This window comes from Malurus melanocephalus, unplaced genomic scaffold, assembly GCF_030028575.1.
Source record: "Malurus melanocephalus ecotype Western Australia unplaced genomic scaffold, MMel_1.1 scaffold_215, whole genome shotgun sequence".
NCBI classification, from domain to species: Eukaryota; Metazoa; Chordata; class Aves; order Passeriformes; family Maluridae; genus Malurus; species Malurus melanocephalus.
The window spans coordinates 55,855-67,270 of NW_026623447.1; the positions used below are offsets into that span (position 1 = coordinate 55,855).

Genomic DNA, 11,416 nt, shown 5'->3' on the forward strand with positions numbered 1-11,416 from the left:
TTATGAGTGGGGAAAGCAACAGCATGAACGCTGAGAGTGGTCAGATCTCCAGGGGAAATGCATCCATTCTGGCAGCCCAAGCACAGTTTGGAATGGTTCTAGCTAGGGGGGCACTAAAGCTCTTAATARCACTTGGTCATTTTGTAACTAATTCCAACCTTTACATACCGAGTCTTGAGCTTTTTCTTTTCAGAGAATAAACAAGACTTATTCTGTCTTTGCTTGGTTAGAAGGCAACCTCAAAGTGAGCTGAAACCCATTTCCTTGAGAGAGATGACCCAGTAATTTGGCTAGACTGGCATGTTCCTGGAGCTCCTGCCCAGCRCACCTTACTGTGTCCCTGAAAGTTAAGTCTGGGTTGGACTTAACTCCACCTGGAAAGGCCAGCAAAGGCAGATCCATTACAGGGGCTCTCACTGTGAAGAAAAACAGTGCTGCAGTGCTAAACAGCAGCAAGGAAGTTTACCCCTTGCAGACCATTCTTGCTTCTTTTGAAGTGCTTGCTAGGCCCAAGATGAGAGATCAGTGGATGAATGAAGTCTACTCTCTGCCTAATATTTTTCCATGTCTCTGAATCACTGAAGGAGCTTGGGAGGATTTGRTCTCTGGGTTGAGTTTCTTTTATGCCTCACCAGCTATGGTTAACTCCTGCTCCAACTAAACTTGTGAACTGCAGCTCAAAGAGTAAATCATCTATGGAGACACCAAAGAGTTGTCAAGCATTTTTATTACATGTTTTTTCTCATACAGTTAAAACATTTTAGTGACCATTTCCCTGTGACACAGGATGCCCTAGCTAAAGGGTGGTCTAAAACCTAGAAAAACAAGGCATGTCTCAGAAAGTGCTGGAAATAGCATTATTATCACTGCTAAGCCTGCAGTGAAGGGCTTGCTTTTGTTACATGGTGTTTGCAAAAGGAGGGGCATGGTAGATATCCCAGTAATCATTTTGAAAGATCMAGTGAGAGCTCTTGTCAGCAGCTTTTCCTGTGCTGGGTGACAAACAGCTCTACATTCAACACATGAACAGAACCATTCAGGAGCTCTTAGATSGTATATGTCTCCATGGTGTGTCTTTCAAGACTGAGGTTAAAAGCTGTTCAGCAGCCTCAGTCTCTCTTTTATTGAACTGTCTGTGGGATGGAATTGGATTTAAGTTCTGCCACTGCAATGCCTGCTGAACAAGTTCATGTGMTACCTGGTATTCTGCTTTCAGCACTTGTGTGCTTGACTCTAATGTTTGATGCAGGTGCAGAGAGATCTGCATCAGTCACTTCTGCCCACTTTTTTTGTCTCTTTTTATTAGGTGTAAGGATGGAGGTAAATGCCCCAGTCCATAGAGGAGTTGTGAGGTCACTGTGTAGACAGCTGTGTAGCAGTTCAGAGGCCCATGCATGGGCTGGTTGTTTGGGCCTTTGAGATGATACTGATATAGGTGAGCCATACAGGATTCAGTACTGCAGGGCTSAATGGACCAAAATGTGGGAGCACAAAGATGAAGAAGCTGCTGTGTTCAATCAGGCAAGTCCACAGCCTTTGGTCTGCAGGAGGTCAGGTCTGGTCTGAGTCAGTTCTGGGAACTGATGCAAGGTGAGACCTCCTTATTCTAATGAAACAAAATCTCCTTGTGCTACACATCCTCTATGAAGCAGAAGGAAAAAMTATTTTAACTGTACTTTCATTCATCCACTCCTTCTACTTCAAAAGTTTTGAATGGTTCACATGAGTTTCAGGGTATTGTGAATGAAGTTCCTTCTTTAACACGTCCAAACCCTCACACTTCCTTGGCCATTCCTATGGGCTTTTTTCCACCACACACAATATCAAGAAATGAAGGGCCATGAAACCTTTGCCAATTCGTCACAAATGTGGGGAAGATTTTAGCCAGAAAAGGGACATGAGGTGCGAGACCCCTGACMGTTCTCTGCTCCTGGCTAGTGAGGTGAGGTTCAGAGTGAGGTGACTCCAGGCAAATGGGAGGTTTGGGCTGAGAGTGTACTACTGTGGTGCTAAAGGAAACCTGTTTTCAAAGCAAGACTCTGCTCCCCCTGCCTGAGTCACAGGGCAAACCAGTCATTTCCCTTTGGGGAGCCACGGACAGGCCACAAACCTTTCTGAGAGCCTATGGAGATTCAGTGGAGGAGAAAAGTTATAGAGGGTTTGCAAACTGCCTGCACACACAGGTGTTTCCTGCCTGCCATTGGCAAGAGGAAAGTGAATCCAAAAGGGAGGAGTTAAGMCTGTGGACCTGTTCTACACTTCTGCTAATGTGACTTCTAGTTCTGCTTGTTTTCAGGAACAGTTTGGGAGATGTTTGCAGGGTTTCTTCTTGAGGCATTGAGAGGGTACATGTTCTGTTACTGTTCTTCATCCTTGGTCTGTGCAGTCTGCACAGCTTCAGGGGAGTTATTCAGGGGAGTTATTCAGGGGAGTTATTCAGTTCAGTTATTCAGGGGAGAAACTGGGTTCAGAGCTGCTCAGCACCACAGATTTGTGATTTATAGCCATTTTATAGCCATAGATTGCTATTTATAGCCAAAATAAACTCCAAATCGATTTATAAAGATGTGAGTTACCACCAGTAGTTGAGTGACACATGGTAGGTGCTACAGATCCCTAAGACAAGGAAAGATYTCTGCACAGTAAGCTGACCCTGAATTGCCAGTTTGATCTGCCCCATTCTTGTAGTTTAGACAATGAAACTATGGAACATTTAGCTTCTAAAATAGAACTACAAATGACACAGCACCAAGGTATTCAGTCCATTCCTAAAAGGAATATAAGCACAGTCATGAGGGATTGCACTAGTACAGAAAGCCCTGACATTTAGATGATGTTGTAGGTTCATACTGGAAAGCAGCTCCTTCGACCTTAGAGTGCTACTGAAGTCATGGAAGAGGGACCAATAATTCATTTTTCAGCTGCTACAGTGTGATCACAAAAATCATCTGCTTCAGGATGTCCTCAGAAGCTATGTTTCTTGACCAACACAACATCCCAGAGTGTGTGTAGGCCTGATAYATCATGTCATTTCTCATTCTGCCAAACAAAAGTGAACTTTCTTCCCCCAAATACCACAGGTTTCCACTTTCCTTTGGTAGGAAATGTTTTACCACTTCTGTGAAAACCCTCTCTGGTTCCGTTGGCCAGTATAGTTTGGATCTTGTAACTATTTTTTCCTTTTACTACGTCATTTCAGTTTTAACAAGTGGTTTTCTCCTGCCTTGCTGTTCAGTAACTAAATTCCACAGAACCACAGAATGGTTTRGATTGGAAGTAACCTTGTGCCAGCTCCCTGCAGGGGACACATTCCACTACACCAGATGGCTCCTAGCCCTGGCTTTGGATATCTCCCAAGGCTGCAGTACTTCTTTTTGTTCACATCCTCCTTCACAGGCAAGAATTGTCTGTGAGTGGTGAACTTCCTTGCTGCTGTTCAGCACTGCAGCACTGGTTTTCTTCACACAGAGGGCCCTGTAATTCATCTGCCTTTGCTGAGCCCTGGGCTGACCTGGTTTTTGGGGAAACACCGAGGTGTGCTGGGCAGGAGCTCCAGGAACATGCCAGTCTAACCAAGTTATTTCTTTCAAAGAAACTACTGGTTATTCTTCCCCACACTGGCTAAATGGTCTGATTAACATGTGGTTGATAAGGGAGGACAGAACTTGTTGGTGTTGGTCTGCCAATGCTGAATTGCACTGGCAATTTAGAGTACAAKGCTTTAGCTTGGCTGGAATATCCTCTCAGGAAAACTGTGTGAGATATAAAATTCAGGCCAATATGGAATCTATTCCTAATAGCCATGATCATTGTTTACTGCTGGGTTACAAGTAATCCTCCAATTTTCCAAGCACAGGAGCAAAGGCTCCATGTGGTACTCCAAAACAAGAATGTGCCTTTTCTGTTATCAGACAGTGCATTATCTCTCAACAGTCCTTTTCTGTATCTCTAAAGTCATCCCCCCACTCACTTATAATCCCCAGTCTCACTTCTAATCATGACTAAGCTGCAGAGAAATTTGTGATTTTACAGTTTTACCTTGGTAAATGTAGTTGCTTCCAGTAGATGGCATTCCAGCAGTGCAGTCCTGATCCAGATTAGTTCCTAGYCCTACTTGGGCTGCCAGAATAATCCCTGCACAGAAGTGGAATATTTTTTCTCCTAGTGCTAAAATAAATGGAGTTAAAACACTCTTGTTCTTTTCATTTCCTACCCAATTAAGGATTTTGTTTTTTTAATTTTATGCATTTTTTAGCACTAAGGGTTTTTTTTTTTTATTTTTCAATGTCCTTAACTCCAAAGTTATTTTATTTTGGAAAATTTGTCAAGACACTGAATGTTTTGGATTGGATTCACAAATCTGCTAACTACTGGGCACTGCTCTTTCATGTGTGAATTTTCTGCTGTCAAGTTATGTGTATTAGTCTTCTGTGTGGCAGAGGGGAAAAATGGGGCACTGCAAGGCAGCTCCACAGCAGCCAGCAAGCAGGGACCAGTTACACAGTAATTTTCAGCAGCTGGTAATTTTCACAGTCACAGAACATTATGAGCTGGAGRGGGCCCAAAAGGATCATCGATTCCAACTCTTCAGGGATCAAACTCAAAATCTTCATGTTATTAGCATCATGCTCTGACTAACTGAGCTGTGMCTCTTTAACCAATTAATTACATTTGGTAGGTTTTTAGGTACATTCCTCTGTATGGTCTCAAAAATGCAGAAACACTGGAGGAGATCGATATGCTTGTGTAAACCCCCAAGCCAAATATGAAGGTAACTTGCTCTACTGCTAATGTCAAAGTCAGTGCTGACAAAATCCTGTTACTTCACTGACTGGACTGGGGTGCAGCATCAGTGGGCATCACATACCCTCCCCCCAGATCTCAACTCACATTATTAATTAATCAACAATTTACATAAAAAAAAAAAATCTACAAGACACATGGATACTGTATTGTTTACCTTTGCATTACAATAAATGCAAACTAGAATTTGTCTTTATTTAACCATGCACTTGTGARTTGTAAGCAAAGCTGACTCATAAAAGACAACTCTTTGCATTAGATTTTGCTTCTGTTAGTTAAAACACTTCTCAATGGTTCTTTATTGACCTAGTGTGGAATTTATTTACTTATTATCCAATTCACAAAAACAGACTAAAATTTAAATATTTCCCCATGATTCAGCAAAGYTTCTAGTTTTATCAGGTTTTGCACTTGTAAGGGAAGAAAAAGCTCAAAGTACTTTCCTTTGCAAGCAAAAGCATGCTGTGGTTTGGGGAGAGAGTGAGAGGGGAAGGATAGGGAGAGGCAGGGCGTGTGTCTCAGGGACATTACAGGTGTGGGGGATGGCACCTGCTTCCTTTTGGGATCTTTAATCCTGAGTTCTTTCCGGAAATAAGGAACCTAACACAATCCTTGAGGACATCTCATTTGCATATATACAAATGTACCCATGGCATAAACATATATATTCATATATTTATATACCTATGTGTATGAGTGGATATATAAAGATAAGCCTTTTGTGGTTCTTGACACATGTTAACATCCTGTTGGATGCCCAAATAACCACTGGCCCAGAACAGGAGGTCTTAGTGCCCTGAAGGAGGTACTCWCTGCCAACCCTAAACTGTTTAATCATCAAGGCCTTCCCTGCTCCACCACCACTTGACCATGATTATCTGCTCTACTGACACAGCTGCAGGATTTCAGGCTTTGGCAGATTTAAATGGTTGTTGATTGTGATTTGGGAAGCAGCGGTTTCAAATGAAATATCCAAAGTAGTTCTTGGATTTAATTTCAGTGACTTGCTTATTTTCTTATTTGATACCATCTGGTAATGAGTATTGTTTAGTTGATTTGGAACTGATATGTTTACTAAAAAGAAAAGGTGCCTTGGGCTTTCTAGCTGGACTTGTGGGGAAGTTGCTGCTYTCACTCCACTGTCTTCTGTTCACAACTTTTAAAAAAGTTTTGCTCTTAAATCTTTTGTCTTCAGCATGTAGTCATCTCATTTACTGAGAAAATGAGCAGAATGGTTAAGCTACAGAGGCAACTGAGGGGGAAAGCAGCAGTAGTCTTTGGAGTGTCACAACTGGTGTGACAGATATTTGCATATTCCAACTGCTAAATGACCTGGGTGGAAAAAAGGAAATTTCCCAGGGAAATATATTTTTGGGAAAAAGGTGCTACAGCTTGTGTATATGTCACAGAAACCACATCTGTGAGTCACTCACAGCTCCCTTTAATGGAGAGAGCAAGGGCAGAGGCACTGCCACTGCTTGGTGCCTGTCCCCAGGCTGAGGACCATATGGTGATGCCTACATGGGCTGCAGGCAGTGCCCACTCTGGGCTGGACTTAACTCCACCTGCAAGGGCAGTCAGTGCAGGTGAGGTTAATGTTCCCAGGCAGTGATCTGGAAAAACCAGTGATGCAGCTTCCAGTCTGCTCTGTCTCCACCCATCCCAACTGGCAGCTGTAGCAGGAAGAGATGAGGGGAGTGAGCAAGTGCAGGGAGGTGCAGGCATCTTCCTCAGAGGATAAAAAGCTGGTTCAGAGGATAATGAGGGTCAGACTCACTGGTAAATGTGTAATAGTCATAACTCTGGTACGTGTGTGAAAGCCTCCATCACCYTTACACTCATGTTTCCCTTCAACAGAAACGACCTGGGAGCGTCCAAGCAGTGTGCCTGGGACTCCAAAGAGCCCTGTGTCACAGAAGAGTTCTGCAGGTACTGTTTGATGCTGTGCCTGACTACTGCACTGGGTGAACCTGCTTCTCTAGCATTCAGCAAAGCAAAAGGAAGTGCTGTGATACAGAGGGATATAGAGTTGATGTACATACAGAATCATAGAATGGTTCTGGGAGGAAGAGACTGTAAAGATCATCTCATTCCACCCCSTTTGCCATGGGCAGGGACACCTTCCACTGAGCCARGTTGCTCCAAGCACCATCCAACCTGGCCTTGGACACTTCCAGGAGTGGGGYRGCCACAGCTTCTCTGGGCAGCYTGTGCCAGGGCCTCATGGATTATCTCTTAATCTCTGATCTAAATCTACTSTCCTGCAGTTTCAAGTCATTGYCCCTTGTCCTGTCAATCCAGACTCTTTCTTAATGTGCTTTCTATCTCTCCTGTAGCCCTGCTAGACACTGGAAGGTGCTCTAAAGTCCCCCCAGACCCTTCTCTTCTCCAGCTACATGGTCATGGGAGTGTAGCAGAGCAAATATGGGGGGACTTTCTCTTCTAACACWTCTTCTCGACTACTGTTTCCCTGCCAGTCCACCTTCTGTCTGGGTGTCTGAATTATCTGCTCAAGGGCTGGGTTGGCTCCTTCTGGGAGCACAGAGGSAAAGAGTGGCCCAATTCAGTTCTGCTTTCTGACAGGGCAGGAAAATCAATGAGCTGCAGATGCACCGCACATGGGCTGCTGATGCTCTTCCACACAGAGCATACACACAGTGAAGCATTTTAGCATGTGATGGCTACAGGGGTGACCATGTCATCTCTGTCTTGACTTGAGGKGGCAAGGAAGCAAGTAGCAGAGTCAGATGCATAACTGTAGTGAAAAGCTCTGGGTGCTGAATGACAAAACAAAGCAAAAATTACTCTAGAACAAAAAGTATTAAATGTAAAAGCCATTTCTGCCAGCTGACTGTAAATAACACAGGCTAGAGTATTTTTTCCATAGAAATTTTGAAACTGATGTCCCTCTTTATTGGCGGAGCTGAGTGGGTAGTCTGCATGAAGATTGTGCATTTCATTGTGACCAAAGGATTTATAATGTGGTATCTTATTTTAACATTACTTTGAGCATTATTCCTTGCTCAGTATATTAAGAGAAAAAGCAAATTGTAGTTCCATGCATGAACATAAGTATCTTACAAGGTTTGCCTTCTTGACATGAAAACCCAACTCTCTTAGACCAGTACTTTTTATGGATGCCTGGTGCCCCAGGAAGATACTCCTTCACTCTCTCCCTCATTGGAATGGGGGAGAAAAGTACAACAAAAGGTTCACAGGTTGTGATAAGGACAGGGAAAGATCACTCACTGGTTACAGTCATGGGCAGAACCAACTCCACTCAAGAAAATGTTCTGTTACCAATCAAATTAGAGCTGGATAATGAGAAAAACCCCTAAGCCTTAAAATATTGTGATCTGTAGCTGCATATTCAGTTACGGAATTAGTTTTTAAAATGTGCAATTTTTCATTTGCTATCAGCAGCAAGCCTGCTAACTCTCCCATGTGTTCTTACAGTGAATGGCTACTACATCTCTGGGTCCCCGGTACACCAGCTCGACTCAGGTCATATGAGCCTCCGAAAAGCCACTGGGGACACCCAGGTAAGTTTCTAGGAAAAAGCCAAACAGCAATATTGACGAATAAATGGGTTTCTACTTAAGTAGTTTAGGAATCCACCCAGAGCAGGAAGTCAGAAAATAATTTTCTTTTAGAAACTCTCATCAGACAGATTTGTTCCATGTAGAATAGTTAGTCTTTGTGTCCAGCTGGTAAAACAGTAAAAAATGCCAAGATCTTTGAATTTTTTTGTCCTATCACTCTTTTCTGAAAAATCYACCAGGCCACTTCAGTCACTGTTAACAACCCTAGGAATTTTCATGCCATTCCAGCCTAAAGCCTGGGCCTGTGTCCAGCACAGTCATCTCTCTTCACTTGCACATCCGCCCATGTCTGTATCTCATTGTATTTTCCYGCAGCTCCAGCTTTCCCTCCCAAAGACAGTATTCACAAAGAATTTGTCCAAAGCTTTTTTCTCAATGACTTCATCCACTCCAGCCTGTCCTTTCACAGCCCCTCCTCAGAGCCTCACCCAGAACATCACCCCRAGTTAACCTACAAGATCCTGACCTGTGGACAATTGGCCTCCCCTGCCTTTATCCAAATTTCCAATAAATACCTCCACACTTTTTCTTGAAACATCATATCCCTGGAAAAGTCTTCCCCACAGGTCTGCAGATGCAGCACAGGATTGTCTTCCAGCTCCTCCCACAAAACACTTTGCTCTCTGTCAAAACATCACCCTATGACCATGTGACTGCCACAGCTGGTGGATCACATTTAATTTGGGTTGTGCTTCCCCACCTGCTGGCATTTTCCCCAGTGGTCCCAGACCTGAGTTTTCTGTTTCATTTCTGTATGGAAGTGGTAAGTYCTTCTGCAGTGCAGCTCCTTAAATGCCTCTGGGGAAATGCATGTTTGACTGGTGTGCTGCTGCCAYGTGGACCTGGCTTGTCTGGTGCTCTCAGTGTGCCTCTGACATTCTCTGTTTCTTGCTCTAAATTTTGTGTTGTCTGACAACTGTCCTGCTTTGTTTCAACCCTCTTTCTTGCATGCTGCCTCCTAAGTAGCTGATTGCAGCTTTTCCCTCAGGTAGTTTGTTTCACCTAGGTCAGTATTTCTGGTTTAGGTTAATGGCATTTCTCATGATACAGCCCAACACTTTGGATTCCCTATTTCTTCCATCAAATGTCTTGTGCTAACTGCCCGTGCTGCTGCTTCTCTGAGCAGTTTACCCAGGCTGGAGACATTGAGCACCTAAACAAGGTCAAAAGCATTTTAGAATCTTAATGTAATGCATTACCAGACACCCCTATCCACACATGGGGCTCCCTCAGAGAACCCAAATAAATTTGTAGGCTGTGACTTCCTTAAAAAAAAACCCTTGTGGATCCTTGTGCCAAAAAAAAAAATTAATTTCTCAATGCATCTGACTCCCTTTTTTTTCGGTAGTTAGCTTGGAACATGGTCAGATTAACTAACTTCTGCAGAACTTCCTTGGTAGCAACATTTGCCACTTTCTGTCTTTACAGTGCTGAGTCTTACTCAAATTCATAGGCACCTTTTTAGTCAAATTCACAGCTGAGATACATGAGGAGTCATAGAGTCACACTGTGGTTTCAGTTGGAAGAGGCTTTAATCAGAGACCATCCAGTCCCACCCCTTGCTGTGGGCAGGGACATCTGTCACTAGACCAGGGTGCTCCAAGCCCTGTCCAACCTGGCCTTGGACACTTCCAGGCATGGGGCAGTCACAGCTTCTCTGGGCACCCTGTACCAGGGCCTCACCAGTCTCACAGGGAACAATTTCTCCCTACTTTCTAATCTAGCACTGCCCTCTGTCAGTGTGAAGCAATTTCCCCTTTTTCTATCACTCCAGACCCTTGTCTACAGTCTCTCTCCAGCCTTTTGTGAGCTGTCTTCAGGTACTGAAAGTTTGCACTAAAGTCTTCCTGGAGTCTTTTCCAGGCTCTCTCAGCCTTTCAGTGCTATGCACTGCTTTGCTCAGTTGACTCAACCATTAGCCTGTCAAAAATCCCTTTCATGACTTTYCTCATTCTTGTCATCACCTCCATGATACTTTCTTTCCATTGCTCCTTTATTACAGGTTTTTCCAAATTGAAGTCCTGGCTTCATCCCTGCTTTGAACCTGCTTTGAACTGGTTCTGAATCTCTAACTGGCTGCTGGTGCCATTAAATCTCAGAGCAGCTTGCGTCTTCTACKCCCGTTTGGGAAGATGCTTATCCTGGGAGCTGTGGCAGCTTTTGCAGAAGGTCCATAGTAAGGAAAGCATCTGACCATAAAGTCATGGTTGCAAAAAGCTGTTCTGCACACCCTCAAAGTCTTTTTGGCCTGTCTCTCTCCTCGTGTGTCTTGGGCCATCCGAAGCTGCTTTGCTTTGACTGCCTCCTTGTCTGTTCCTGGCACAGGCTSTATCCCACTGTGGAGCAGCTCCTAGGCATTGGCCAGGGTGCTTTCTTAGACCTGGGTAGCAGCCACCATTCAAACAAATGCTGGCAAGATCCCTCCAGCAAGCTCAGCCACATTTCTTGGAAACAGGTGGGGGGCGGGGAAGCCACAACTGAGAGCAACATGGAGCTCTGCTGTGCTGGGCACAGGGCCAGACCTTGTTTATGGCTTCCTAGAGAGCAGCTAAATGCTGCCCATTCAGGTTGTCACAACTTGCCACCAAGGGAACAGCAGAAGAGCCATGGGACTGCATGTGTGTGGTGCTAGGCACTGCTCTGCTGGTTGTCAAATGCCAGGACGAGCACTGGGTGCCTGGGCAGTGGGTATGGGGTGGGAGWCCCTGGCACAGCCCAGTGATGATGCCAGGAGCAATTCACATGGTGCAGATCAGCATCCACTGCATTGAGCCCAACAGGGACAGGGGGCACTGCCAGCCTGGGGGGATTGTGGGACAGACACACTTGTGTCCCTGTCCCCAGGGGAACACGATGCCACCATTCCACAGACAGGTAGAAATGTCTGATGGCAGGACACTGCCACCATCCCTGTCCCCAGCAGTGGCTATCAGCGTCCCACGGCACGGCAGGACATGTCACCATCCCTGTCCCCAGCAGTGGCTATCAGCGTCCCAAAGCACGGCAGCACA

At 44.7% G+C, this 11,416-nt stretch overlaps 1 protein-coding gene across 7 annotated transcripts in view; it reads left to right on the forward strand.

Moving 5' to 3' along the window:
• GAS7 (growth arrest specific 7) overlaps positions 1-11,416 on the forward strand; it is a 104,850-nt gene that overhangs the window by 43,368 nt on the left and 50,066 nt on the right. For 6 of the 7 annotated variants that reach the window (XM_057374088.1, XM_057374090.1, XM_057374092.1 and 3 more), the window contains exons 3-4: positions 6,661-6,732; positions 8,260-8,345. In XM_057374088.1, coding sequence (XP_057230071.1) covers positions 6,661-6,732; positions 8,260-8,345 — 158 coding nt within the window. The remainder of the gene's footprint in view (positions 1-6,660; positions 6,733-8,259; positions 8,346-11,416) is intronic. The other variant, XM_057374089.1, reaches the window with a different exon arrangement.